Here is a 25,039-nt window from a genome sequence, read left to right on the forward strand (position 1 = left end):
GGGTTCTCCTTAACAGGGTAGCTTCTCTTAGGTCCCGGGAAGGTTTAGAACTATTTTGGGGGAGGGTACCACCACCCTCCCAAGAGAAATTTTCCCTAGAAAAAATATCTCCTCGTCAAGTGCCCCTAGAGGCCTCTAAGGGGGCGTACCCGCTAGTTATATTAAAGTGACATAGTCCTACATTAATTTCAGATAAAAATGAGTAAAAAATGACATTCTACCGATCTCAAGTGAAAGGTTTGCAAGAGAGGGAGGTGGACAGATTGTTTGCTGCTAGGGACAGAAGATTTCAAGGTTCAGCAAAAATATAATCGTTTACTTGAAGGGTGGGGGCCGGGGGGGGCTACCAAATTTTATGTTATCCGTAAGGATAGGTCCCCAATCCCTAGAAAATAGCTTAAAATGCGTACACTTTTTTGTATTCTTGAGGACTAACAAAATATTAAAATAAGAAGAAAAAAATCACAAAACCTCAATTTATGAGAAAACTTATTAGCTTTGGGTATACCTATCTTTTACTAAGATATAAATACTAATTATGATAAAAGTACAATTTATTTTGTTTCAGATGTTGCAAGTAAATTTGATGAGAATATACTTAAAAAGTTCAAAGCAAAGCCAAAGAAACAGGTTAACAATAAAATATACTTTCTTTTGTAATTAGAATTAATTCATTATTAAATAATTATAATTATAATTACTGTCAAGTAATTGTGTTGTTATCTCAACATAAGTGTTATATAGTTATACTAGAGGCTTCGCCCCACATTATATTCAACTTAAAACTTTAAAAGAAAAAAAATTAGGTACTAAAAAAAATCGTACCTACATAAATTTTTACATACTCAACCCCCTCCCCCCCCCCAAAAAAAAAATTGTAGCTACTAAATTTCTTATGCCAACCCCCCCAAAAAAAGTTTGGGGGGATTTTTTTTGTTTTTGTGGAGGTTGGGGGTGTCCAATAGCCTAAATCTACCACAGGAACAGTAGGTATATTTCCTGAAGAGTAGAATCCGATCGGTTCAGTGGTTACCAAGATCTTAAGGGACAGACGGACAGACAGACAGATAGACTTTGTATTATAGAATATCATATTATACTATAGATAATATATCAGCCATCGCCACCTTATTCATAATTCCTACCTATTTCAACATAAATAAGCATTAAATTTTTTTTTGTTTACTTTCAGTTATGTTATAAAGATATATCAATAACCAATTAAAGCTTTTTAAATATTTCATCTTTAAATATATCTAGGAAGAAACACAAGAGACCAAACAATCATCACCGCCCACAGCACCCCTTGGACCACCAGAGCCTGCCAAGGGACCTCCCGACTTCCAAGATGAATCTAGACTCAGGCCAGATTCTAGAAAAGGCTCTATTGAAAATATTTTTAAGAAATTAAAGTAAGTAAAATATTACAGTTTTTTATATTTCCTTCTTTGACTATTATTTTGTGTCAAAAATAATGCATGATAAATTAATGTTCTGCTCAGAACATGTAACACTATAGCTTTAAAACTTAATTTTGATGTGTGTCATAATATGTAAATGTTGTGAGTATTCAGTACCCTGCTTAATTATTTGTATACAAGTACATTGTATATTGGCTTAAAAATTATTCCTCTTACACAACAGTATTAAATAGATACAAAGGGCTAAGTAAAACTTTCTCTATAATAATTATTAAATAAATGCTTTTATTTTAGAGATATCAAAGGAGATTTTATACAAGTTGAAAGGAAATTACGATCTGCAGTTGAGGCTATGAAAGAGGTAATAAACAGTTCAATTTGCAAAAAAATACTACATAAGAAAACTTTGCTTTATACCGGCAAGGGGCCCGACTGCTAAGGGTTAAATAAAATTGTTTTACTAAAAATTTTTCGAAAATTATTCTGATTAGAATTGTGTACCTTAATCTCTTTTAATTTAGAAAGAGAATGGACACATTGACAGTAATCACAAGACAAATTATTCATTGGTAATTTCATTTTAAAATATAATATAGGAAATCAAGGGATGGAAAATAAGGTTGGGCCGGATATCCGGAAAGTGATATATACGGCCGGATAACCGGCCAAAAACCGGAGATTGAAGAAGCAAAAATTCTTCATAAACTGTTGTTTTATTATAACTATATAACTGAGTGACTTTCGAAATGAGGTATCACACATAACTGAGAGTTGGAATTTTTAATACCTCCTTCCTGGCGGGCACAGGATGCCAGCAAACCTGGCAAGGTCATTCAGGTAAAAAGTAAAAATATTTTTTTTCTTAAACAAAGCATTTCATGTTGTCAACTACTAAAATATCCTATAGTCGTACATCCTCATATGAAATATAGGTGTTCAAGTCCTAAACCTCAAGGTCTCCAGAAATCTAAACGGTTCCTGTGACCTCAATTTTTGACTTAGAGACTTTAAATTTGAAACTTCGGCTTGTTTATATGTCCTAATGACATATTACAACTTCATAAAATTCATTGCCGTTTACCTGCCAACCACCAGTTTGTGGCTTGCAGCTGCCAAGTACTCGTGAAGCACCCAAAGTTTATGATTTGAGATTTCTAATAAAAAAATTACATAAAGGTAAACACATTCAGAAAAAATGTTCTTCTAGCTTCAAAAATAAGAAAATTACAGCCATTTAAAATTTAAAATAGCAGAGATTTTATTGCCGGTTATTATTGAAAATGGCCGGATATCCGGCCCAACCCCAGTGGGGACATGACATGTCATACTTTACCTTGCTTAAATAATTAAATTTATCAAAACAAATATTGATTATTTACAATTTGGAATATATAATCTATAAATCTACATACTATAATATTTATATTACCAATTACTAAATATACTATCAGGATCTACAGAATTCAAGCATGCCCCCAAGATCAAAATCACCCAGAGAATCCATTCAGAGACCAGAAGATATTATAACTCAGGCATTTAGTCAGTTCACTCCCATGGAGGATATTGAAAATAAAATAGAAGAGGTTAACAAAGAATTAGAGTCTCAAGTTGTCAGAAGGTTGGTTAGAATAAATTTTATTAAACATTATTTATTTAATATAATATATAATTCTAAATGGGTGATACCAAAAATGTATTTTTGAATATTTCTTGCTAATTAGAATTTCCTTTATTTAAGTAGACATCAAGAGTTAGATTGTGTCAACGTACCAATTCTAAGAATATCTTCACCAACTAAATTTTTATATGCACCATCATCACCAATTTCAAGGATGTCAGCAGTGATACCAGCAGAAGAATGCAAGGATGATTATAATATACAACATAATATTAGCACTTCTTATGCATCCCATACACTACCAAAGGCTCTATCACCTCACAGTCAAAGAAAAAAGTTACTTCAATCACCACTGGCAAATACTCTTCATCAAATATCTCCACCAGTAAGTAACACATTTAACACATTTAGAAGTTCTTCACCCTTTGTAACACAATCAGAATGTGTGTCTACAACATTTGAAAGCCCACCAGCTTCACAATCATATATTCAAGTTGCCAAACAAGACTTGTTTACTAGTAGATCGTCAGCCAGCACAACTTTTACAACAGAAAGATCAGTGCATGATTCTAAGGCTGACATGTCTCAACTAGACCATATAAAGTTGTATGTTCAAAATTCTAGACCTTCCTTATCTTCACCTCTGCCAATAAGAAGTTCTCTTAATGACCCACTATTAAGATCACCTTTATCAAGTCCTGTCCCATGGAACTCAGAAACCCAGACTAAAACTCCAAATCCTATATTATCTGAAATCAAATCAAATCTAACAGGTAGACACACACCTGTGAGTTTAGACACTCCAAGAACCAATTTATCAACTTACATGAGGTCACCAGTTTCTAGTCCCATTCCATGGAAAACATATGAATATAATCAATTGCACAGTAATGGTTATGTTTCAGTTGATCCAAAATCACCTACTCTGTCGAGATCAAATAGAGGAACTGATATTGAAAAGAATGAAGTATCATTATCACAGAAAACTCCTACTGCAAGTCCAATTCCTTGGAAATTGGAGGAGAATAATTTAAAAGTTTCAGCTTCAATAACATCAGAATTTAACTCTATATCTATTTCATCTAATTCTAATGTTTCTACCTTATCAACAACACAAGTTACAAGTCCATTAATATCTAGGAACAATTACAGTGAGAGTAAACCTATGGTCCTAAAAACATCAATAAAGAATCATCAGGCAACTGCAACTTCTAGTTTGTCATCATCATCAAGAACACCTATCCCTAGTCCTATACCTTGGACAACTGATAATGATGGATATAGTCTAAACAATTCTTCAGTATCTACAAATTCATCTATAATCAACAAGACAGTTAGACTATCACCTGTTCCCTTTGACTTGATGAAAGAAACAAAATCTTTAAAAACACCAATCCCAAGTCCTATCCCTTGGACAACTGATGATAAGTATTGTGGGCAAAGAACATCAGTCTCCAATTCAAATATTAATGGAACAGAAGATAGAAGGAAAATATTTTCAAACAAATCTTCAGCTGCAAGCCCAATTCCTTGGAAAGAGGAATTAAATTTATTAAATACAAATGGTTTGTCATCAGATGTTTTAACAAAACCAATCAGGTCAACAACTGAATCTCCAATACCATGGATTTCAGAATACAATCTACCAAAAAATCCCACTGGGAAGGAATATTCCAAAACTGAGGATTCTAATAAAAACATATCATCAGTCACTGAAACTTCTAAATCTAAACAATCATCTCTAACAAGCATGGCTCGATCAGTACATAAAAATCACCAATCTAACAATCAGATAAAACAAAAGTTATCATTGAATAATCAAGAATCAAAGGCACTTGAGACTGAAAATTCTATATCTGCACAATTAGAATCACCAAGAATTAATATTTCCAATAAACATGAAAACCTAATGACTACTGAAAATAATAATATTAATATATCAACTGCCACATCTTCTGTAAGTCCAATTCTTTGGATGAATGAAGTGAATCAGACTAATTCTCATACAGTATCGCAAGTCAATGAACTTACAGCAATAAAACATAAAGCTTATCCTACATCACCAGTCCCCACTTCTTTACGATCTCCTCCAGCAAGTCCAATTCCATGGATTCCTAACCAATTGCCAAGTAACTCTTCAACATTGAAACCTATATTGAAGAAGATCAATGTTACAGCCACTTACAGATCACCGCCAACTAGCCCTTTGCCTTGGGCAGGTGAAGCACAATCAAGATCTCCTATACCCTGGAGTCCTGTACCTCAACCAAAGAGTTTTTCAAATGATAATTCAGGAATTGAGCCAAAATTTTCTAAATCTTATGATTTAGTGTCAGAATATAACAATCTTGTAAAGTCCAAGAATAATGAAACATTTTCCATGTCATCAATTTCAACAGCATCTAATCAAACTGATTTGAAAATGACCTCAGAAATATCTTCAAAAGAAGTCAAATCAACAATCCAAAGAAATTCTGCTTGCCCAAATACAAAAATTTCTTGGCAAGCTTCCCAGTCATCGGATGTATCTAGTCCTTTACCATGGGAACCAAATTCTTGTGTCTCAAGTCCAACATTATTGAAAAGAGAAACAAACAGTCACAGCACATGTCTAACATCTAACCAGGACACAAGACAATATTCTAGTCCCTTGCCCTGGATGTCTTACCCAAGAAGTCCCTTGTTATCTAGAAGTCCAGTTCCTTGGAGTTCACCTGACTCAACAAACAGTACAACTCAAACAAGACCAGTAAAAAGTCCCTTGCCTTGGACTTTCAATAAAATCAAAGTTGAAAATATACCAGATGTTCCACTTGATCAAATACTTAGTCTATCAACCAGTTCATATACTCCATTGTCTCAAAGTCTAAAGCCTGTAGAATCATCAGATATATCTCTAAATAAACCTGTGAAGAGAAATACAAGTGTCAGAACAAGTGGAAGTCCTTACATATCAAAAGAATTAAGAGATGGCAAAACAAGTTCCACTAGTTCAGGATTCAACAAAACACCAGGAAAGTGATTATTTATTTGAAGTTATTCATTGTATGTTTTTAGAATTATAAGCGTGTTTGGTATATTTCTTTTTATATAAAAAAATATTCAAAAAATATTATCTTTATTAGGGAGTACAGAATTACCATCCAGTCAAAACACGTCCATTATTTCTTTAAATCCAGCAAGCTCTAACAAGTAAGTATGCCTTATAATACAGTAGTGATATAGAAAAATCTTATTTCATATACAATATACAAAAAAAGTTATTCCTTAAAAACCAAAAATATTTAGATTGTTTAAAATAGTTAACCTAAGGGTGATTGTTTGAATTCAAGAGAATGAGTGAATGAGCTAGAGAAAATCTTGGTATAATTTTGGAAAAGATGTTAAATTACAGTTAGTTTAGAACAACCTTGGTTATAGTGTAGCTGCACTATTAAAAAAATGTTTAAGTATAAAACAAATACACTTTTCTATTTTCAGTTTTGGTTCTGATGATAGTTGTTCAGTAATTTGGTCTCACACTCCTTCCTATTCTGTAAACAATAAATCTAATGATAATACAAGGTATACACCTGAGGTGAATTCTTAAAAAAACTTTTGCCCCTTTAAAATCAATTTGCCCCACTAAAATTTTAGTGATGCAAAATTATTCCCTCTAGATTTTTAGTGGGGCAAAAGTTTTTTAAGAATTCTCCTCTTATTAGTTTTGATAAATAATTTTAAAACAAAACTTATTTTTACTTCTTTATTGTTATTATTTTAGTTATTTCATGATTATTAACAATACTAATTTGTTATTCCATATGTATATCTTAGTTTTCTCATCTGCTATCATCTGCTATTCTTTTGTGAAAATGTCTTGACAATAGTCATAGTTTACATTTCCTTTTTTGTGTTTAAATTGTATATTGTCATCCAATTTCAGACCCAAATCAAGTATGGAAGAAAACAGCACCACTAAAAATCCTGAGTCAAGACCATCAAGAAATACAACTTACTTTGCTGGTCAAAGTGAAGAATCAACCCAACATAATGTCAGACCCATATCTCCTTTATATCAACAAGAAATAAACAGACTTAATACCCAGTCCCCTGTCCACTTTGATATGTACCAAAATCATCATCCTGTTAAAAGTGATTTCTATACCAGTGAAAATAAAGATAAGCATACCAGTGATATATCAATTAAAGATAGTAAAGACACCAGTAAAAATTTAGATGAAAAGAATAAATCTATGCCTATTATCATTACAAGGCCCGGTCCAGAAAGACCTATAACAAGAATAATATTCAAAACTAAACAGGTTTTGTCCCCACCAAGAGAAAAATCAAGCTCAGAAGTCAGAAATGTTCCAATCAATTTTAATATTGAGAGTAAAAACAAGAAAACAACAACAAAGAATAGTCCTCCAACAAGATCAAAATCATCTAGAACTTTTGAGCCAGTAAAAAATCAGCTGATTAGAAGGACCAAGTCGGTGCTTCCTGAAATTGATAGGTAAAACTATAACAAATCCATTATTTATTTATTTAAAATTTTAACTTTATTTATATTATTAGAAAAAAAGAATCTACTGAAAATTATCTTCAAATACCTATCATTCTTACAGATGATTCACACAGGTTTATTTTTTTCATTTTTATTTTTTATCTCATAATTCTAAGTGTTTAGTATTGTCATTATTTTTATTGATATTTTTACATTTTTACTGTTTAGATCTGAAAAAGAAAAAGAAGAATCCAACAAAAAGAAGCTTAGATTTAGGAGATGGGACTTTGAAGGTAACAAAAATTCTAAAAAAAAATCATACAATATAAGAAGATTTTTTATTTGTGGGCATTTTTGGAACAACAAAAAACTAATTACTGCTTTTAAAATGTTCAATATAATGAAGAAAATGAAATTTGATTTAAATGATATATAACACTAACACTAGACATCTATCGACCTCAAATTGATTTTTTTGATAATTTATTATTGCAGTCCAATTTTTGTCAAATAAAACAGCATAAGAATTACAAAAACAGCCAAACAAAGAGACCAGTAGGCAAATTCCATAAAGGTGTGAGTTTTAAGACTTAAGAACAGTAATAGAACGATAATATTCTCTAAACATGTGTATTCCTTATTGAATAGAACCATAGACAATTTTTTTTTAAAGTTAACAATACCTGAAAATTTTTTTAAAAACCTGAAATTTTCGTCAAACCCATTGCAAATGTCAAGCTGACAGAAACCTATTTTTAACATATAATACAAAGAATTATAATGGAAAATCAAATACTGATTTTAAATCTTAATATCTTTGAAATAATTGGCATTATTTTTAATTTTTGAAACTCTTTCCAATAATTTTTTTTATAATTGTCAATTTTGTTCTTATTGTCAGTTTGACATTAGCGAAGCATTCGATGAATTTTCGTTTTTTTTTACAATTTTTTAACTTAAAAAAAAAATTTTGCCCACAGTTCTTTTCAATAAAGAATATAAATATTTAGTGAATTTTATTGTTCTACTACTGTTTTTAAGCCTTAAAACTCACACCTTTGCGGAAATTTACCCGAAACCTACTGGTCTCTGTGTATTGATTTTTTTGTTGTAATCTAAATTTGATAAAATTTAAATATTGTAATGTCTAATATTTTTAATACATTACATAATTACAACCATATTTTATTAGGTAGAAAAATAAAAGAGAAAAGGTTAAACTCGTGGAAATTTGAATGGGCAGAAATTGATAAAAGACATTTCAGGTAAACTATTACTTTGTGTTTAAATCTGAATATTACTAGCAAACTGTGTACTACTTTAAAACTCTACTTACATAATGTCCTTTATGTTAAATTCTAGCAATCCAAAGACATGTTTTTTCTAGCAAATTTTCTAATTGTTTTTGCTGTGAAGCTATTCCATATTTGTCTGTAATAATCTTAACAAAATGTATAACTTACATTATTTTGTTTTAGGGGAGGCACAAAAACAGAGGAGAAAAATGTTCATATTCTTACTTTTGAAACTAAACTAATAGAATATGTTTAAACTAATGTGATATCTATAGAAACTGTAGAATTATTGATTAGATATTATTCTCTAATATGTAATAAATAAGTATACATACTTTTCAGAATATTTCTTTTTATACAAACTGATGTAATGATTCTAACTTTTCACCCCTTCAAAGTTTTTTTTGTTGGTATGGAAACATTACCTGAATTTATAGGACGAACATAATAACAGAAAACTATTTTATCTCTTGAAAGATTAGTCTTTCATTTGTACCATATAATGAATATTTGATTATTAAAGTTTAATCAATTAGACATAAACTTCAACATATTAAAGTAATAACACAATTACGATTTAAAATCACAAAACCTCTGAAAAGAATAAAAGTAAAATTCTAAATTCTAAAGAATATTACAAATTACAAATCTTCTGTAAGAATAATAGATATTTAAAAAGATTTCCGTACATTTTCTAATTAAATTAATACAGTGAAACATGTCGAAGGGGTTAATAATATTGATATTATGAAGGATACTAAAAGAGCTACTCTAAAACAAAAACTTTTTAAATGATATGTTTTATTTCACGTTATCAACAGTATAAACAAATGATAAATAGGTAACAGTTACAAAAATACACATAGTAGAGAATAAAAAATTCAAATTTCAATACAATTAAGGCTTAAAAAGCACAAGCTAATTTTTCATGTATTTTTATGTTCATAAAATGCAGTAAGAATCCTCCAAAATAATTAAATCCTAGTATTTTCTTAGGGTACTAAACTTAAAACAGATCCTTCCTTACTTGGTCCCCACTGTGCTGTAGGCTTCACTGAAAAACAAACAAAGATAGTATTTTTCTCAACTTTAAAATCACTAGGTAATTCTTTAACTAGAAATTTTATAAAAATCTAAACTAATTAAAGCTTAACTGATCATGGTTAATGTTATATTTCCATAAAAAAATATAAACTACCTAAAGTATCAACAGTAGGACTGGACTCACTAAACAGATCTTTAATTCTAAAGGAAGCCACCAGTGGTAAAGCAATTATTGTTGATCCTGAAAATAAAGACATTCGATTCCATAATTAAATAAGCATTTTGAAACCAAAAACACTGATGATCGAGATATCATTTTTTTTACTTTATATATCAAGTTATTAGTAGTATTGTTTATAATGCATATTCTAAAATTTTAAAAAAAGACAGTGCCTTCAATTTAAAGTAATTTTAAGTGGTTATATGTAAATCATTGATAAACTACAATATTATTTGCTTTTTTAATTGGACATTTCTTCATTAACCTCCTTATGAATTAGCTGATCTATAAAACTGGTGGTAGGTTCTATGAAATGTCTTTCTATTTAAAACATTTTGCATTAAAGTAAATGTTGAGCGGAATTGATATATGACTTTATTAATAGTTTGATGCAAAAAAATGAAAGTTAGCTGACCTGTAATCATGTATCCAAGAATCTGAACCCAAACAGGATAGGGTACCCCCTCATAACCAATCTGGCCAAATGTGACCCAGGACAGTACAAGCAGTACACTTAGTACACCTGGGGTTGTGTACTTCCAACATATCTAAAAAATAATAAATTGCTTTCAAGAAAACAATGTAAAACAAGAGGTACAAAAAAAATGTAATAAGAAGCAAAAAGCAACACATAGGCTATTTGAACAATTTTACAGCATGGTTTTCTTTAAATGATAGGTTTTAAGTTTTAAATACGTTTTTTTTTGTTTTCCATGAGATGTTGTCCGAGTTTGGAAAAATAGTTGTTTTTGAAAAGTTAACCCAAAAAAAAGATGTAATACAATTCTTTTTGATTTTAGAAAAGCATTTGATACAATGTTATAATAAACTTCTTTAGAGTTTTTTTAAGATAAAATATTGCTGTTACAAAACAATCTTTGGGATATAAAGCGTAAATCACTGTTATAAAATATTTACCTTCCAATAAATTCTGACTGGAGCATTCATCTTTATTCCCATCTCCTCAATATTCTAAAAAAGTTATCATTAGATCACATTTTATGAATTAATTGCTGCCCCAGCAATTTAGGGGCTAAGGCCTAAGTCTGGAGTGTATTTTTTAAAGTATATTGATGGGTTTATTATTTTTACTCTTTACAGTCAAACAGTTTTCCCGACCTTAATTTAAATGCTTTGTTAAAGTCCTAAAAAAATTGCTCTGTACTTGAATAAATGTTTGGTGTCAGCCTGTGCGGCAAGAATTAAAAATTCAAGAGAGTTTTTACTTCCAGATAAAATTGAACTTGAAATGAGGCTGAATAGGAGAAAATAATCTTGTCTACAAGTCAATAGTAATTTTGTATATTAAATATCTACATTATTTTCAGCTTATCCTGAGTGATTTATATTTTATCAAATATTTATGTATTTTATGTACAATTTATTCTAATAAAAAGTCAACATATTACTTTACCTGCATAAAATTATCAATTCCATATACCCAGGAAACTAGTACAACCTCCAGGAAAGCAAATAGCAACAGGTTCCAGGATGGGGCAGAAGAATTAAAAAGATTGAACCTGAATTACATGATGGGATTTTAAAATAATGATTTAGTAAGCATTATGTGTAATAATTTAATTATTATTTCTTTAAAATGTTGACCAGCATTTCAACTTATTTAAAACACATATAAATAATATAGATATTAAAATAAACTTACATGTGAATTCCACCATTACAAGTAAAAGGAAGTCCTGAATAGAAATAAGAACATTAGTTTTTTTTCTTCAAATCACCATTCTATTTTTTACATTCTCCAAAGATATTAGGTGCCACTTTTAACCATCTAGTGATGTACACTCTCCCCCCCCCCCCTTAGTATGTTTTTTTTTGGGGGGGGAGGGTTTCCAGTAATGTTAATCAAAAATATAAACATTAAATAAAACAGTTTAACTTACCGAGAACAAACATGATCAAAGCCGTGCAGCAAACAGTTTGAGGTTTCTTAGTTCTCAGATTTGGCCAGTGGTCACACAAAGCAGTCATTACAGTCTCAAATGCTCCAAATATTGATCCCAGAGCTGCGATAGATTAAAATTATTGATTAAAAAGTTAACATTACATTCACAAATATAGGTACACATTTTATCTACAAGGATTTTCTCAAATTATAAATCATTATATTTAGAAAGTTACTACCTTTCATCTTGCATATTTAAGAGTAAGATCTTCCTATGTGAAGTTGGGTACAACTAGTTTTAAAATGTATCTATTTATTTTTACCTAAAGATATAAGCATAAGGAAGAATAGTGCAGCCCATATTTGAGATCCTGGCATTAGTGATACCACCTACGATAAGGGTAGTTATTATAATTCTAGCATTTCTTTCTTAAGTAATTAAATGTGTTTACCCCAGTTTATTTTAGATGTAAAATAGCTTGACTTTAGGTGAAAAATCTTGTGATAAGTTTTCAATGAATTTTTTTATAAAACATTTGTAGATATTATTTTATGGTTCAAAAGTGATTAAATCCAGAGAAAAAAAAGCATAATAATTGACTGACCATAGGATGACTATTAGAATCAATTTAGCCTCATGTTTTTTTTTGGGGGGGGGGGGGTAGGGTAAAGATTCTAAGGGTACGTACTTAATCTTCACTCATGCAGGCGAACAAAGTTCTTAGTTAATTGTGTTTAAACCCTCTTGTGTGCAAAAAAAATTGAAAAGATAGATTGTCTGTTTAGGAAAAAATTTAGGCATCCAGCTGAATTATCATAGTTTTCATATGAAGATTTAACTGAGGCTTGCACGGGGCTGACGCGCGGCTGTCAAACTGTGTTAAATATTGTGTGTACTGTGTACCTCTGGATAAACTATGAATGCCAGACCAGGTCCTTCCTGTACAACTTCTTCAACCTGTGTGCCTGCCTCGTGTGCCATGAATCCAAGGATGGAGAACACCACCAGACCAGAAAATATACTAAAGAATAAAATGTTAGGCGAACAGATCTATAGTATACCTATACTTCTAAATTATTTTCTGCTACTTAGCTGTGTTAATATAAGAAATACCATTGGTTGATTTTCAATGACCCAATAGAAAGGTTGCACAAGGTTGATGCGATGGGGAGATACAGTTATTTAACCCTTTCTCTCTCTATTGTTTTACTCCAATGTTAGGTGGTTTCCCTCCAAATACCTATCTGTGAACAGAACCTCCCCCCCCCCTCCTTTTTTGAAATAAATTGAAAAATGGGATAGGGTTGTTTTTCTTGTGCTTGTTATTTACTCTTGGTCAGGTTAGGAAAGGTTATTTTTTGAACAGGGTAGCCTAGAAGGGTTAAAGCCTCCCGCTGGGTAAGGCATTAAGAAAAAAACTTTTCCGCCCCTTATATGTAAATCAGTAGTTAATGAAATTAGAAAGACAAAGCGAGTTATAGAATAGCTTGCCTACTAACAAAAATAGAATTAAAGTTATTTACCTTGTAAATGAGTTACAGAGAGCAATTAAGACGGAATCCTTGTGACTGTCGCGATGAAAACTAGAGGTTAAAGTAGAATTCATTTTAACAAGGGATCTAAAGGAATAAGCCATATAGGTTGATGTACATCTTCTGCAGATTACAATTATTACAATTAGTTGTTGAATCGTTTGGAAACTCAACTTAATGAACAAACCAATCAAAATTAAAGGCAAGTCCCCAAAGTTAGAAAACGAAAATTAAAAACTTTATCTTTGGGGACTAGTGTTATAAACAGCCCAATGTCCCCTCCCTTCCTGGTTTTAACAGGGATACAAGAAAATTTCAATAGAAGATAAAATTTCCCATAATTAAAATTACATTTTTGAATAGTTAACTTTTGTGCTGAATAAAAAAAAGACAAAAAGGTGATTTAAGTTTTAAATAATACAAAATATATAATAGATTTAACTATATAAAATATGTAAACCTGTTATATGAAGAAAGAGTTATTACACATCCACAAGCAGGTCCCAGTGAAAATATCACCTGAAACAATTAATTTTTTTTTGTAGAATTTAGCAAAGTATTTGATGAAAATGTTTCAATAACTTTTGGGATTCATCTCATTATAATGAAAATGTTTCATATCTAAAAGTAAGAAAAATGAATAAATATTTATTTTCTGTAAAATAGTTTTCTTGCGCAAAAGAATGCTTTTTCAATATACAAAGTTCAATGTCTGGTTAGGTTAAGTCATAATGGGTAGCAATTTATTTTTAAAATATGGGGATATGTTAGTGTACGAAAACACTTTGAGGAAAAACACAAAATATTCTTACTTGAGTAGCCGCATCTGTCCAAACATTGAAATCTGTTAATCTTGACCAATCAGGGCTAAAATAGTGTTTTAGTTAATTTTATGATAAAATGTAAAAGCAATTTGTAGTAAATAGTATACTTTGATTCTATAATTCTTTCATATGAACCTTTTTGGGTTTGTATTAATTGAAATAAATACAAAATTGTTAAGAAATCCTAGAATTCACCTGAGAAATAATTTAATTCCATCTAAAGCTCCAGGTAGAGTGAATCCTCTGGCTGCCAACAGTATCAGAACCAGGTAGGGAAACAGAGAGGTAAAATATACAATCTTTCCACTAGATTTTATTCCCTAAAGAACAATTTCATTTAATGCTTTCACACATTTTAAAACAACTTAAGACAAGATCCATCTTATTGACTGTGAATCATCCAAAAGCCCCACCCTTCAGGTGCTATTATAAAGATCCCCCACTCCATAGTTGAAGCTTCTTGAAAAACAAGTTTAAAAAAAGAGGGGGGGGGGGAATCTTACCTATACCATTTAGATTAATAGATTTTCTATAGCACACAAAAAATATTGAGCTATTCATAAAATACAACATTTACAAGAAAATGTAATTAACAATTATTGTTCTTTATGCATAAGGAAAAATTGTAAATGTGTTATATATTTGATTAATTAATCAAAAACATAAACAAATAATGTTTCCAATGTTTTATCAATTTCTTGCGTGTGTATCTTTTTATTAGAAAAGTTTGTTTCTTAAAAGAGTAGTTTAGCTAACCAATAGAGATTTTCCTTATGAGCTAACCTCATACATTAGTAGACTTGTGGTTGGGAATGTAATTTTTTAAGCAGATGCTAGTCTTAACTCATATATTTAGCTTAAACCCATTGGTATAATTTATGACAGTGATCTATAAAAGCAAAACTTAATCATACTCGCAGCTATTGAGATTTTAGGGAACATATTATATACTATTCATATATAGTATGCAGTACATTCTAAATATAATACAAATTACCTTAACTAAACAAATAGCTACAAGGCTCCATGCCAATCCTACAATTAAAACAAAATATACCTGAAGTGTTTATATTTTTTAGAATAGAAGTGGAATTGCATTATAACGCTACTTTAAACAGGTTAGGTTAAGATGAATTTGGTTAGCACGGTTAGTTTATTATTACAAGATAAAGACCAATTCCAGGGGGGCTAGGGGTTGGGTGCAGTAAGTAATTGCTTCACCAATTAGTTAAAAAAAATACAAAGCTCGGCAAATTCAATATAGTAACACGGCTTCGACTGTACAACTTTAAAAAGAGCGTTTAGGCTGCAACCAAAGAATGTTTTCAAATATTAAAGAAAGGCATTTTAGATGTAACAAAATTATAAAAAAAAAATGTTTACAGCTACTAAGATTTGCAATTTTTATCATTTTTACGGCTGTTGCTTCATATTAAACACAAATTAAAGAATATACCTAAACAGAAAATAGATTCTATTCTTGGATATCCAAAGTTATACCAATCATGTCCCCTGTTTCCTGTAATAAAATATATTAAGTCAAATTCCATAACATTTCTTAGGCTAGCATAGGAATTAGGGCTTCCTTGTACAGATATTAGAGTTCTGTATGTCTTAGAAAACCCTCAAATACTACTATGCTATCCTAAATAAAAATATATAACATTTGGTCCATTCTATTTTTCATGGTTGTTATATTGCATTTTCCAAAAAAAAACTAATTTATTGATTAATCATCTTAATGAATATCACAATATCTTATATACAAAGTAGAACGATGTCTTAAACTCTGCCTGTGAGATCTCCCTTAAACTACTGAGCCATTAGGTTGTTTTTTTTTCAGGGAATATACTTATTGATACTGTCAAGGTTTTTAAACTTTTCCTCCACTGGGTGAGACACCCATCTCCAAAGTAATCTTAAGACAAGTGTGATCTTTCTTCATCTTGGACAGACTGACAAGATGCGAAATCACCCTAGTTAGAGAGTAGCTGTGATTCTTAAACGGTCAATAAGTTTGTTCTTACCTTGTACGTATCTGATAAAATATTCTTCAACTGAGGAAGTTTTATTAATCCCATCATATGGACTTATCTAAAATTTAAAATTTATACTTCAAAGCTCAATGGTGTCAAAAAGTTTGATGAAATGATCAAATATTTACTCACTCTATTTCTATATTGCTATTCTATATATTTGTTTTATTCATTCATGAAATATTTTCGTGTACTTCTTAAAGTAAAATATTCATCTGACACTAACAATTTCTATTCAGAACGTTACATAAATGTTATAATTTTTCAAATCACTTTTTTAGATTCCTATTTAATAACTATGTTCAATAGTCGGCGGCCATGTTTTGGTCAAGAAACTAAAATTACTGTGGTCATAACCACAAGTAAAAAAAATATAATCTACAACTGACACTTCACTATTAATGAAAAAGCTGCCCTTATCTAAAATATTTTAATATTTAACTTTAAGGCACTATCGAAAAAGATCCGATAAGTAATAGAAATGAAATAGAATGCATAGTAAACTATGCAACTATGCAAAGGCACTTTCACAGAAAGCAACCTCTTGAGCACATATCCCCCCCTTATAATAAATTAAATTGAAATTTTAGGGGGTTGGGTATTTTTCGTTTGGTTACTTGGTAACCCCAATGACTTAGTTCACCGCAGGTATAGGTCCCGCATAAGTTATGCTTAGAACCCCCACCCCCCTTTATTTTCAATAATATCATACATAAGTTGGGCTATTTGTGCTCAACCGGCCACTTGTGGGGAAAGCACCATATAAAATCTTAAACCTTATCAGATCCATTGTAGCAAGAATGGTCCAGCAAATCTACTGATAAATCTGATTCACTAAACAAAAAAAAATACAATTAATTCATTACAATTGCTGACTTAACATAAAAAAATATAGTTTAATCTTCTGTAGTTGTACAGTCGGATTTGTATTATATTAAGCATCTATCTTTTTTTTTATATTTTTCAAAATTTATAAACAAATAACCCATTACTGCATTTGGTAGCCTTAAAAAAATAGTTTCGTCGTATTTTCACAGTAGCCTTTCTCCTATTCTAGCCCCTGCGTGGTTCTCTAACCCTTTGGGACAAACTTCCTAACCTTGTGGGGCAATCACTAACATTTACTTAACCTAACCTAAAATAAACTATTAAAAGCTACTCCTATAATCCGCTACTTTGTTTTCTTTCTATGATCTAATTATTCTTTTTTGATAAAATATTAACTTTTCGTCTGGTGTCCTATTCCTGCATTCTTGGTTGTGTTATAAACATTTATTGACCTGCATATTTTCTCTAGCTTTTGGCATATTCCATTGATAAGAAATAATCCTTGGTCCTCGCATTCCAGGCTCTGTTTCTTGGACCAACAGGATGCAGTGTTCCACCAGTGATTACACTTCTCCCACTCCATACCTGAATTTTTATTACAGCATATCAGACATGGGACATTTGACTCTTAATTAAACTGGTCCCCAAAATTTGTGAATCTTATTGGTTGGTTTAAACTAGCAGTGTCCAAACCTTTCAACCAAAAGATTTAATCTACAGAAGGGGTAATTTCAAAGAAGATCTTCTTTGGGTAATTTTGCAGCAGCTTAAAGTGCCTCAAAAAAATGTCGTCATACAATACAAATGACCAATGACAGGACAGTATACATTTTACCATTGGTCAATTAAAATGTATACTGGCCTATAATTGTTCATTTGTATTGTATGACGTCATTTTAAAGAGGCAATATAAGCTGATTCGTAATTTTGTTTTTTGTCTTCCCGAGGACATCTTTTTACCCTCCATTGTCTTATCCCTTTAATTCCCTGATTTATTAATTTTTAAATGAACAATTTTTTTAATAATCATTTTGTGCGTACTTTGAAGAATCTAAAGTAAATCTAAAACTCATCATTATAATTAAAACTTATTGTTTGAATATCTGACTTTCAAATATTTAAATTACTTGATAAAATAGAATCATTGATATCATTTTACATATGAATTTACCTGTAAACGTTGCTATAAGATACCAGATAGACCAACTAACAACGACATTGTAGAAAAATGCTAAAATAAATAAAAAGAGTAAATAATTTTTAATCAAACTCCTACAGGGATTTATTGAAATTTCGAAATAAATATAACTCAGGTCTTATTTTAATAAGGGCAATTTGGGGGTTGTAAAATAGCTTTAAGCCATCACAAAACTCTAATTTAGAAATAAAATAGTCTAAAACCAATTTTTATGCCTTCAATAGAGAATGATGATTAATTGATTACAAGGAACTTAATAGAAAAATTTAAAAAAATATCTTACTAATTTATATAATAGAATAACAAAATCAAGGTCACACATGAAAAGTATATTTATAAGGTCATTTTGATTTGGTTAACTTCTTGTTTAGATTAAAATATTGTCACTAGATGTTTTATTTCTAATGTAACAAGTTTACCTAAGAATAAGCTGACCCCAACAACAGCTATGCCCAGGCCCCCAGCTACAGGGGTCAACCTGTTGAATATATTGACAGGTCCCACACCAGAATATTGTCCAAGTGTAACCTGAAACAGAAAAAATAGTAAGATAACGTAACTTTTAGTCACATGAGCCGTTCAAAGTTTGTTGGAGACTGGAGGATTCGCTTCGGGTTCTAGTCCGACTTAGGTTTCAGAATTGTTTAATGCGTCCAATCACCAAACGGATATTTGATCCCCTAACTGATAACCAATCCTTTGATTGTAATATCTTTGTTTTGAAGTCCTAATTGTGCATGGGAACGAGTTGCCCCTGTTTATGGGTTATGGCATTTCCCCCTACTCTTTAAATGGATGTCACGTGCCTGACATAGTTGTAACAAACTAAGTAATTTTATATGACAATGACATGTGACTAATACTGCTTATGCCGCGTGTTATAGACATTAGAGATTATACAGTTATAGAGTAGCTAGCCACTACAACAACAAATACCTCTAAGTAGAATACAGGTAGACCAGCAAAGAGAAGCATAATAAAGTAAGGTAGCAGAAAGGTACCTCCACCGTGTTTAAAACACAGGTATGGAAATCTCCATATATTACCTACAAAAAATATTTATCATGAGAAGCTTCCTTAAATTAGAGATCTTAATTGGTTCAGTTATAGACAAAAAACCTTACTACTTTACGTAATGGTACTAGTTGCTTTGCTCCTAGCATCTAAGAGAGGGCAGTAGAGGTCAGAAAATAGCTTAAAACCAACTCATGGTATTTATAAAGAATAACTGAAAAGTACAACGTATTCAGACCAGCAATTTTTTGGCTTTAGACAAAGAAAAAACCTTACTACTTTATGTTATTTGATGTCATAATGAAAGATTAATCATAGTTAATTAATAATAGATACCTAAGCCTACGGCGTAACCAAGACAAGAAATGAGAAAATCTAACGAGTTCTCCCATTTGCCTCTGTCTTCATCTTGTCCCTGTAAAAAATAAACGACTTAAAGTCAGTATTTTTGCTTAAATTTTGCAGCAGTGCCTAGTCGAGCAAAAAAACCTATTTTGAAATAAATTGAAAATAAGGAGGGGGGGTGAGGGGGGGTGAGGTAGTGTTTTACCTTAGGTTAGGTTATATTGGATATAGGGTAGTCCAGCAGGGTTAGAATAACGCATGTATAGGTCTTGAATGGAAACTGCCCTTCCGCTTGGGTTAGGCATAATGAAGAAAATATCTCCTCGTCCCTAGTTTTAATTTATTTGAAAATAAAAGGGGGGTAAGGGGCTGACGCCTTCAGAGAAAGTTGTTTGATAACTTTCAATGTTAATATATATGAGTATACTTTTTCGTATAATCCTGTAAGGTTTAAAGATTTTGTTTTTCGCTTAATTACATATATAAAAGTGTACAATACCTACCTAAAATATATCAAACCATAAGGTGTAAGGTTATTTTTTTCCGTTATATAATTTAGAGATTTTTATTTTAAAAGATTCTAAAAAGTTTACCATGAATGAGATATTTTGAGCCATAAATTATTTAGTGCAGAAATATAACCTGTTCAATATTGTCTTTTTCTAACTTTCTCTCCACTAGTTTTCTATAAGTATAAATATTATATAAGTTTATTTTATATTTATTTGTCCAATAAAGTATTATGTAATCATCCACCTTCTGTCTAGATAAGGATCTAGTGCAATTCACGATAAAATGTTGCTATCGTTTTTTTTTTGTTTTTTTTTAACAAGGGCTGCTAGCTGCTAAACGAATGAACGTACATATCATGTCCGCACATAATTTGAAGCGGAGTTAGAAGGCCTACAAATAACCTTAACTTTAGCTTATTTTTGATAGCTGCGAGTTAAATGTAACAACAAATCCGAAAGTTTTTACCCAAAAGCAGTCTCTTCAATTGGTACACCATTAATTTCAATGGTAGTCGGAGCTTTAGCTGTGTCACGCTTTTTTAAAGGTTCACTTTCATCGATTGATTCTTTCCCCATATCTTTCTGAAAATAAAATACTTTGGCAAAATCTATAATTACCCCATTATTCTATATCTCACCTTCTTATTAGGTATTGTGATGTCTAAAAAGAACAATCCTAGGTTATAAAGCAGTAAAGGTTTTTTGTCTATTGCTAAGGATTTCGATAAATACTGGACCGTTTAAGTTCTCCATTTCAGGGACGATTAACATAAGCCCTGAGGGATTTTTAAGATATTTATTTTAGATACATGAACTTTGATGGTTTTATGCTATTTTTCTGCTTTTCGACCCTTACCGTTATGAATACAGAGCCACTAGATGCTGGGGGTAAAGCCGCTAATTAATTTCACACATAGATTCTAAGATCACACACAAATGATAAATTCTATAGATATATAAGAAGCTACACTGTTATGAAGAGCCATACAGGTTCAGCCGAAATCATTCACGGCAAACAGACAGACACACAATCCTACAGAGACATCCTACTATTTTTATAGGATAAAAAGTAATTTCTACCTTTTCACTATAAATACAAATATTTAACTGTACTTTTACAAAAGTTTTAAAGCTGTAATAGAAACTATAACTAATCAATTATGTTTAAGAATAACTTACTGCAAAGTTGCAAAAACAATACTTTCAAATAAACTAGAACCGTGTCTATTCAATTTGTTTTGCATTCCTTTCAGAAACATTGCAAAGATGATGAAATTTTTGTTAAAATTTGAAATATTTAAGTTACCCAAAGAGAAAGTTATTTTATATAGGAGATAACTGCTCTATAGCCAACGTAAATTAATTCTGTCTTTTTGTCTGTTACAGTTACATCTTTTTTATTTTCAAATTAATGTGGTTATGATACAACAGCAACCATCATCCGCGCAGCTAACTAGCCAACAAATAAGACTCATCCGCCAGCTGTAACCACTGTAATGACCATTAACACAGCTAAATGGAGCAGCTGCTAATAACCACATGAATTCGAGAAACCTGGGCAGCCATAAAATTTTAACTAAGCTGCCCTCAGCCGCAGCCAGCTTTCGTCACCCTCAGCCGCAGCTAAGCAACTCTATGGGCAATAATAAGGAAATGGAAATTCCGTGAATATTAGAATTATTCTGGAAATATTATAACAAAAACCCATTATAAAGAGATGACTAGTTGACATTAGTCTAATGTAATTGTATAAATAATAAATTATGTCATACTAACATATTAAGCATTTAATTAATTTAATTAAAAATAACATTGAATGTTTTCTTGATAAATATGAAGTTAAATGTCAAGCACATTATTGTAAGAATTAATAACCAATCCAAATATTAAAGACTGTAGGATATTTAATAAAGTATATGAAAGTGAAACCAACAACTAACACATATTGTTAAGAAGAAGGAGAGAGAGAAGTTGTATTGATGTGAATTATTTGCGACGGGAGGAGTATATCTCTATGTGTAATGGACGGGAGTGGGTGTAAAGAGGACACGGTACTCTGTAATACAACCAAGACATTTTTATGTTAATATAAGAAGATCCAAAAATTGTTAAGGTAGAATTTCAATATATCTTGTACACCATTTATTGACCTTAAAAGGCATATTTACTATTCAGGGATAAGACAATAGACAAGATGTTGATGTATACCTCCAATTACAATAAAAATGACCTTTTAATGTAAATTAAATGTTTTTAATGGTTTTTATAACCCAATTAAGATTTAATATAAGAGCCCAAAGTTTTTAAGCTATAAACATTTGGGTATGAGTATAAATTGGCGTTAATTGTACTCTCTCATTAACCCTTGAAATTTCTTTTTGAGCTGTATTGTCTTGATTGTATTAGGGTATAGCGTAAGGAGTTGTATCTATGTATGTATTGTAGTAGCCTACATATACTCCCACGCTAATGGGTGTTATAATTCTCCCAGAGACAAGGAGCTAAATAGGAGTATCTCTATATACATATACAGGAGTGGGAGTAAGGAGTAGTATCTATGTATGTATGTATTGTAATAGCCTACATATACTCCCACGCTAATGGGTGTTATAATTCTCCCAGAGACAAGGAGCTAAATAGAAGTATCTCTTTATTCATATATAAGAGTGGGAGTAAGGATTAGTTCTATATGTATGTATTGTAATAGCCTACATATACTCCAATGCTATTGGGTGTTATAATTCTCCCAGATACAAGGAGCTTATAGGAGTATCTCTATATACATATACAGGAGTAAGGAGTAGTATCTATGTATGTATTGTAATAGCCTGCATATACTCCCACGCTATTGGATGTTATAATTCTCCCAGAGACAAACAACATAATTTCAGTTTCAACATTTTTATATAATGCTTTACTAATGTCTAAAACACACAAATTATGCTAACTCTAAAACAGTTTAGCTCTATTCTTAATTTGCTCCTTGTCATAATAAACCTCCAGTGATATGATATTCTCTTTTAGCACTAAGAAGATTGGAAGAAAAACACAACAAGACGTTAAGAAGAGAGATTGGTTTAAAGGAAGGAGGGGTGAGAGAGAGAAAGAGATGGATGTGGAAGAAAGACGAAACAGAAAAGTTTTATTGGAAAGAGACTTGTTGCTTCTCGACCAAAGAAATAAGGAAACGTGGTTCCCTTAGCTGTTTTATTTCTGTTGGCACAGTAAAGTTATGAGTAAAAATAGACTTATCTTTTATTGTAAATTAGCTTTAAAGTTAACTTTAGGTCAAGCGTCAAACTGGTAAATTGCAGCCTCGGAAATAAAACATGTTGCAATTGTCTGCAGGGATAAAAGGATAAGACAAATAATGGTGAATTAATCGTTGTCCAATTCTTGAGGGATAAATACTTCTTTGGTGGTAGGAATTTATAAATTAAAAGAATGTTGTGTAGATTTTTGCATTGGACCTTATTTACTCGTTCTCTGATTTTTTACCTTAAAAAGTAATTTTATTAAATTTTGATTGGTTAGTTCAAAATATTAGAATTAAAACTGTTTCTGCAATATATAGAAGAGGTAATTAATTTTAACATAGTTATGATGTATATTTCCCTAATAAGACAGCTAAGAATTATGTGCGACATTGCCATATCCATCTCTTAGAAACAAGTAATATGTATTAATTATCTTTTAATATTTATTTAGAGCTGGATAGTAACAATCAAGATGTAATATTGTGTTTTCCAAGAAAATATTATTAACTTTTTAAGTCGAATAGTGTAATAAAACACAAATTTTTCATATAAATGAACAAATTCGGAAAAGAAATATAACAATATACCATAGAAAAGTTAACCTTTAAGACCATATTTTTTTCAAAAAGAAAAAAAAACTTGTGACATACGTTATTAGGGTTATATTTGTACAAATAAAATAGTTAGAGTGTGTGTACAACAATAATACAGAATCCTTTACAATTTCAAACATCCAATAAACATTCCTCTATTCTTTACCATACAATGGTTCTAAACTAAGGGATACAGAGATGGGACAAGAAATTATATAAAGTAGTTTAGTAAAAAAGTAGACCTTAGAAACTTAGAGTAGAAGCCAATAGATTACTATAGTAAGGGTTTTTGTGTGTCTATAAAGATCTCTTTGATTTGATTACCCATTTTATTGAACCTTGAAATACGTCCAGTCATTGACGTCCTAGGGTGGGGATAAAACTTTAAAACCCCTCATTTTGACCCCCTAAAATTAATATATACATTAGATTACCCCCATAAAACCATTGAAACCCCACATTTTATGCATTTATAAATTTTTAGAAAATACATTAGATAACCCCCTCGAACATTTAGAAATTCTCATTTTATTCCCCTCAAAATAAAAAGCTTAGACGTCCTGGTTTTGTTTTTGACTTTTTTTTTAATTCAAGTATTTGGACATTTTTTCTGCCTATCACAAAATGCTATAGGTAAAGCCACTAGTTTGTAAAATAAGTTCAACAACTAAATCATAAGAACAAAACTTTCCATTCTATCCATCTATCAAATTGTGTCAAGCGTATATATCTACGTGCACAATTTAGAGTTAAATTCTAGTTGCATATTTACAAAGAATGTACAAATATCACAGAATTTAGGATATGTAAGATTGACTAAAAATAATTAGAAGTAACTGCTGTCGCCTCTGATTTGCCAGTTTTGCAATTTAAAAGCCAAAATTATCCTATTATATAAAGTACTAAGCT

The 25,039-nt window shown here is 30.9% G+C and overlaps 2 protein-coding genes across 3 annotated transcripts; one reads left to right on the forward strand and one right to left on the reverse strand.

Moving 5' to 3' along the window:
• The first annotated feature begins 185 nt into the window (after positions 1-185).
• LOC145325166 (uncharacterized) lies at positions 186-9,157 on the forward strand. 2 transcript variants are annotated; one of them, XM_080168027.1, is made up of 14 exons: positions 186-294; positions 569-630; positions 1,261-1,412; positions 1,716-1,782; positions 1,943-1,990; positions 2,873-3,039; positions 3,160-6,057; positions 6,169-6,231; positions 6,520-6,603; positions 6,965-7,537; positions 7,600-7,662; positions 7,757-7,821; positions 8,721-8,793; positions 9,007-9,157. In XM_080168027.1, exons 1-14 carry the CDS (start codon positions 210-212, stop codon positions 9,077-9,079), a joined length of 4,473 nt encoding a protein of 1,490 aa, XP_080024153.1. In that variant the 5' UTR covers positions 186-209; the 3' UTR covers positions 9,080-9,157. The 2 variants fall into 2 exon arrangements, with proteins under 2 accessions (XP_080024153.1, XP_080024154.1); XM_080168028.1 differs by having other exon boundaries at positions 3,163-6,057.
• A 448-nt stretch (positions 9,158-9,605) lies between these two features.
• Positions 9,606-20,859, reverse strand: LOC145325167 (sodium- and chloride-dependent glycine transporter 2-like). The gene is made up of 24 exons (XM_080168029.1): positions 20,747-20,859; positions 20,411-20,453; positions 19,760-19,838; positions 19,346-19,455; positions 18,829-18,937; positions 18,383-18,442; positions 17,664-17,796; positions 17,160-17,217; positions 16,375-16,441; positions 15,804-15,866; positions 15,345-15,382; positions 14,543-14,667; positions 14,336-14,390; positions 13,984-14,042; positions 13,515-13,574; positions 12,895-13,012; positions 12,314-12,380; positions 11,989-12,111; positions 11,751-11,784; positions 11,502-11,607; positions 11,006-11,059; positions 10,503-10,635; positions 10,022-10,108; positions 9,606-9,877 (listed from the first exon to the last, which is right to left on the reverse strand). The coding sequence occupies exons 1-24, from the start codon at positions 20,854-20,856 to the stop codon at positions 9,816-9,818; spliced, it is 1,953 nt and encodes a 650-aa protein (XP_080024155.1). The 5' UTR covers positions 20,857-20,859; the 3' UTR covers positions 9,606-9,815.
• Positions 20,860-25,039: the final 4,180 nt, after the last annotated feature.

The sequence above is a fragment of the Acartia tonsa genome, chromosome 7 (assembly GCF_053477335.1).
Source record: "Acartia tonsa isolate MP-2025a chromosome 7, ASM5347733v1, whole genome shotgun sequence".
Taxonomy (NCBI): domain Eukaryota; kingdom Metazoa; phylum Arthropoda; class Copepoda; order Calanoida; family Acartiidae; genus Acartia; species Acartia tonsa.

Excerpts from the sequence above, each read along its gene's own strand:
- LOC145325166 (XM_080168027.1), top strand. The coding sequence starts at position 210 with ATGACATTCTACCGATCTCAAGTGAAAGGTTTGCAAGAGAGGGAGGTG. Across the intron at positions 1,413-1,715 it reads AATATTTTTAAGAAATTAAA|AGATATCAAAGGAGATTTTA; the intron begins GTAAGTAAAATA and ends CTTTTATTTTAG. Across the intron at positions 3,040-3,159 it reads GAGTCTCAAGTTGTCAGAAG|TAGACATCAAGAGTTAGATT; the intron begins GTTGGTTAGAAT and ends CCTTTATTTAAG.
- LOC145325167 (XM_080168029.1), bottom strand. The coding sequence starts at position 20,856 with ATGGGGAAAGAATCAATCGATGAAAGTGAACCTTTAAAAAAGCGTGAC. Across the intron at positions 19,456-19,759 it reads TGGTTACGCCGTAGGCTTAG|GTAATATATGGAGATTTCCA; the intron begins GTATCTATTATT and ends TATTTTTTGTAG. Across the intron at positions 10,636-11,005 it reads CAGTCAGAATTTATTGGAAG|ATATGTTGGAAGTACACAAC; the intron begins GTAAATATTTTA and ends ATTATTTTTTAG.